Genomic DNA, 5,165 nt, shown 5'->3' with positions numbered 1-5,165 from the left:
AGCCTCAGTTTAACTTCATCATGTAGATTTTACCAGGAAAAGGACTGTATTTTGTGGACAATGACCAAAACCTGTTTCTATGTACATATGGGCATGTAAATATTGTATTAAATTACACTTGAACAATTGTGAACCTGTCCATTTACTGAACTTCAGCTGTGCAGTAATAACGTGGCCAAGCTGTCAGCTAAGCAGTGGTGCGGTCATATAATCAGTGCTCAGTCAATAACATGAGTCCTAATCATGGCAAAGGTAACATATATTGTCTGTATGTCTAAATAAGACTGTGGTGTCACCTTTGGTTCTTCCTGTGTCTGTGTGGGGTTCCTCCAGGTGCTCCAGTTTCCTCCCACAGTCTAAAGACATACAGGGATCTAATTTTCCTGAGGGTGAGTCTATGAATGTGAATGAACTCTGTATGTGTTGACCCTGTCCAGGATGTACTGTCTTTCACACACTTGTGGGTCTGAAGGCTCTGATCCTAACCCTGATTTCTCACCTGAGATTAACACATGATCAATCAGTCATTTAACTTTTTGAATCTGTCCTGTCCCCTGGTTTCCCCTCTTGTATGGTGAATACAGACTTCTGCCATCTGCTGGTATGGAGAGTTATTTGTATTAGAGTTACTATGTGCCTGTTAATATTTGTGGTGTGTTCAAGTGCAACTTTTTGGCCTGAGACAAGGCGACATGAGGTGATGCAACAGATAGCTGTCGTCACCACTGCTTCTTGAAACAACTGAAACTCTTGGAGCTTTAACAGAAAGTAGAGAGTTCATGAATGATCCCATCCTTCACAGTAAGAAGCTGATTGAGAAAATAGGTTTCCAGGCCTTTAAGTCACTTTTGAAGAGCTCAATGATGTTTGAAGAGCCATTGTGATATATTAACAGATAGAAAACACACTACTAGAATCTGAGGATGGAGCTAAGGATTTAAATACAGTTAAGACATTTGTTGAAGTTAATAAACCACAGTACTTTACATTCAGAATCTGTTCAGATCTAGTCCTTATAGGTGCAAATTTACCTTCTTCAGCTTCATCTTCTGACTTTAGACATTTTATTATCCCAATCATGATCACCTCCAGCAATAAGACACAGTCACCTATTGAGACGTCCCACCTGTCACTGCTGCAGTGCGCCCCCTGTGGTTGAATTTGTCTCTACATGCACACTTCACAGGCTTTTTAGATGTTTTGACACTGTAGCAAGATTTCCTCTTCAAGTTAAACTCTCCAGCAGCCAGTTTGGTACACAGAAATTAAATGCACAGAGGGATCTCAGATCAAGTTATATACAGTATGTTTCTGTCATGAGGGAATAAATTATGTCCTCTGAAACTTTGCTAATGTGTTAGCTAAATAGCTACACAGTCATTTTTGTAGCAGTGTCCTTTGAAGGAACTGGCCAGTGGGGACACAAAGGTACTGTATACAGTACAAAGTACAGTCACAACACACTCAAGCTGAACATAAATACTGATGGATGATAGGAATGATGTCAGACTATCAACAAATTTGGATGAGAAAAAATCAACAGCAACTAATGAAAAAAGAAAGTGCTCTGTTCAACAGGAAACAAATGGAGGACGACTGCAGTACAATCATTTAAAGCTCAGTTTGACCATTTATTTGTCTCTTTGAAGCACAAAAACACCTCTGACATATTTACACCTTATATAGCAAAGCAAATGTTTCCATCTGTATCCATACATCCAGCAGACGTTGAGTCCACCTGATGATTTTAACCTTCACTGATTCACTAAATATAGAACATTCATTTTAAGTCAAAGCTTTGATCACAAGTGTAAAATGACTGATGCTATGTGACTTTCTGATGATCTGAAGTTGGTGTGGAAGTTGTTGATCAGTGCAGTCTAGCAGCAGCAGGACGTGCTCCATCATTTTCATACTGGACGTCACCATCACTGTTTTCCTGTGAAATACAACACAACACAGGAGATTGTGAAAAACTGTTTCAAGAGAACGAAGCAGAGAGACTGCAGCCTCTGTGGTCACAGAAGGAACATTTATTTCAACTCACACTGTCGTCATCATCAAGTGGTTTTGTGTTCCCTGGAGGACACAATAAAAAGTAGCATTAAAATGAGATTAATTTGAACTAATTCCAGCAAATGACAACCTGAATTTCCTCACATTTGATTCTGATGACATGAATGGTGATTACGATCATCAGGATCAGTCCTGCAATACGCAGAGCCAANCACCTTCACCACTCAGCACAGCTCCTGTCTCATTCACCCAGTGGACGCTGTTCTGTGGACAAGGACCGAGGTCGCTGTATCTCGACAGAGAGCACTCTAATGTGACTTCACCGTCCCTCTTTGGATCAGCGTCTGGTTGAGATGGAGAGACTGAGAGAGAACAAGTGTAAACTGTTAACTCAGCGTAAAAAAAAGTTTTACTTTTACGAGAAAGTCAGCGAAAGTCAGTACTTTTCTTATGAATTACTGCACAATGATCAATCAAATAGACTTTTCTTGAGCCTCATCCACTTCGCCTATGCTATCTCACTGAGAAGGTCCCTTGTGTTAAACATTGTCCAAAACCAGTGAGGGATTCAGTTCCAATGTGTGCTTATGACCTGAGGGTGTAAGGGAAAGGAAAATAACCATCCCATCTTATTAAGAACAAAGAAAGAAACATTTAAATCATCACTGTCCACCTTAATCAAGAAACTGACACATCCCACTGACAGACACCTTGCTGGGTTTGGGAGATGCCGGCAGGTAGAGGTGTAGTGGACAAAAACTGGAGTAGGGGAGACTGGGGTAAGTTGAGCCAAAGGGTAAGTTGAACCACCCTTTGTTGCTAGGAAACCGTAAATAAAATTGAGCATGTGACCAAATATTTAGGAGGAAGGCATCATTTTATGGAGTCTGAGAAGGTAAGAACCACATGGGTTAAGTGGTTAGAGATTTATGTCCAACAAAGCATTTTTCACTCATGAAAGTGAATTTAGTCTATCATAAGTTTCATGGGGATTGTGTGTAGACCAAAATAGATATTTTTTTAATTTGTTTTATACATCAATTGTGGTATCTATTAACTACAAAATGAGGTAGTACAGCTAGCATGAAAGTGCACCATTTTAGCTGTGGGGGCTAATAAAGTCAATATGGTAGCTATGGGGTAAGTTGAGCAATTTGAACAGGGGTAAGTTGAGCCATAAGTTTCTGAGAAGAGGCAAAGCTGGATATGGCAAACCAAGCTTTACTTTCAAGGAGAAAGATGAGGTATTCTTCCCAAGAAGCAATCCAATCGCAAAACTCCCCAAACCTCAGAGTCCCAGCAGTAAAGGGGCAGGTGGGATATGGATGGAAGGAGGGAGGGTGGTGGATGGAACGAGAGTAAGATGGAGGGAGGAGTTTAGAGGATGAAGGAGGCCCTCCTGTCAGCAAGGACACCAAACTAGGATTCACGTTTACGGATTTAGTTCAGTGTTTTCTTTCCAAAAACACAGCTGTTAAGGTTCTCTTGCTAAGCGTACTTTAAGGCATTCTCAGGCCTATGTTAAAATGTTTTAAAGTTGCTATATGCATTAATAATTTAAAAAAAATTTTTTTGTACCTGTTGAATTGTGTATTATAAATAAAAATACACATGGATTTGAAGAAGTGTCTTATTTAATTCAGTACAGACATGTATAACTGGAATATCTTAACCCAGGGAGGGAGGGAGAGAGGGGGAGGAGAGAAGGTGAGGTGGGGGGAAGGGGGGTAGGAGGGAGGGCGGGGGGAGGGAAGGAGGGAGATGGCTCAACTTACCCCACTCCTATGCTCAACTTACCCCAGACACGGGGTAAGTTGTGCCACGAGACCACTTTTTTTGGACATGCTATATTATCAAAACAGTTATGTTTACACTCATTCTGTTTGTTTGTAGGGATGCACAACATCCTGAAATATATGCACATATATTAGTTAGCAACAAAACTATAATAGCCTTGATGTAGTGATCCTGAATATGAAAAGTGGCTCATCTTACCCCAGTCTCCCCTACAGCTGAAATAAGGCTCAGCTTGGCACAAATTTTGTCCTTTTTTTTAAGATTTTTTTGGGGGCATTTTCAAGCCTTTAATCAATAGGACAGATGAGTGTGAAGGGGGGGGAGAGAGAGAGGGAGTGACATGCAGCAAAGGGCCACAGGCTGGAGTCGAACCCGGGCCGCTGTGGCAACAGCCTTGTACATGGGGCGCCTGCTCTACCACTAAGCCACCGGCGCCCCACAAATTTTGTCCTTAAAACATAATACTCCTCTGATAATCAGAGTATAATTAAAATGAGACTCACTTGAGAGAACACTTAAAAATATATCTACATCCTGAGAAGTGCTCCTCCCCCGCTGACAGGTGTAGAAACCAACATCCTCAGCAGTGACCTTGTTAATGACCAAAGAGCAGTCAGTGTCCACACTCAGCCTGGCAGCTCGGGCTGAGCTCTTCATAACTTTTCCATTCTCAACCTCAGTGGAAGTCTGAGATACATTTTTGTTATATAACCATGTAACAGAGGAGCATATTGTCTCAGTGGATGATATAGTGGCACAGGGCAGAGTGGCATCATGTCCAGGTCTGTAGTACTGAAAGATGGTTGTTCCACTGATGCCTGTTGGAAAGACAGGAACACTTTGTGTTAGTGACAATTATACATTTTTGTAAGCAGAAAATATTGGAAAAGGGTTTGATTTATTTGGTTAGTCTGTCTATTTTTACCTGTTTCCAGACTATACTAAGCTAAGACAACTGTTCAGTTGGTCCAGTGTGCACGATTTAGGGGGATTTAGGGGGATTTAGTGGCGTCGGCGTCAAGTGGTGGGGATAGCAGACTACAACCAGCGGAAACTTCTATCAAAATTCCTTCCGTTTCATTGTTTCAGGAGGTTTTTGGCAGGAGCTGCATTAGCCGCAGAGGTTTCTTCCTTTCCCAAACAAACGGACCAGGGGCCTCATTTATAAAAGAGTGCTTAGGATTCATACTAAAAGTTGATGTGCGCCCAAAAGCTGAAAATGGCGTGCGCCAAAAAATAATCTGATTTATAAAACCGTGCGCACGCACACTTGCACGCAATGTTCTCTTTATAAATCACAGACCTCCTGGAGTTGTGCGCACCAAGATCCGCCTCATATTCTGCCCTCTACA

At 41.5% G+C, this 5,165-nt stretch overlaps 1 protein-coding gene and 1 long non-coding RNA gene across 5 annotated transcripts in view; both read right to left on the bottom strand.

Annotated features, from left to right (window-relative positions):
• Positions 1 to 5,165, bottom strand: part of LOC126398707 (uncharacterized) — a 17,502-nt gene that overhangs the window by 8,144 nt on the left and 4,193 nt on the right. For 2 of the 4 annotated variants that reach the window (XR_007570801.1, XM_050058258.1), the window contains exons 2-3: positions 4,317 to 4,631; positions 2,232 to 2,378 (exon numbers count right to left, since the gene is read on the bottom strand). Coding sequence is in view for 3 of the 4 variants with exons in the window: in XM_050058258.1 (XP_049914215.1) it covers positions 2,232 to 2,378; positions 4,317 to 4,631 (462 nt within the window). In the remaining variant the exon portion in view is untranslated. The remainder of the gene's footprint in view (positions 1 to 2,231; positions 2,379 to 4,316; positions 4,632 to 5,165) is intronic. The other 2 variants (XM_050058259.1, XM_050058260.1) reach the window with 2 other exon arrangements.
• Positions 1,631 to 2,227, bottom strand: LOC126398708 (uncharacterized). The gene is made up of 3 exons (XR_007570802.1): positions 2,161 to 2,227; positions 2,048 to 2,079; positions 1,631 to 1,939 (listed from the first exon to the last, which is right to left on the bottom strand). It is a non-coding gene; the product is annotated as an uncharacterized LOC126398708 (long non-coding RNA).

Source organism: Epinephelus moara, chromosome 12, assembly GCF_006386435.1.
Source record: "Epinephelus moara isolate mb chromosome 12, YSFRI_EMoa_1.0, whole genome shotgun sequence".
Classification (NCBI taxonomy): Eukaryota; Metazoa; Chordata; class Actinopteri; order Perciformes; family Serranidae; genus Epinephelus; species Epinephelus moara.
Note: the sequence above shows the minus strand (reverse complement) of the source record. Positions and strands in the feature narration are given on the sequence as shown.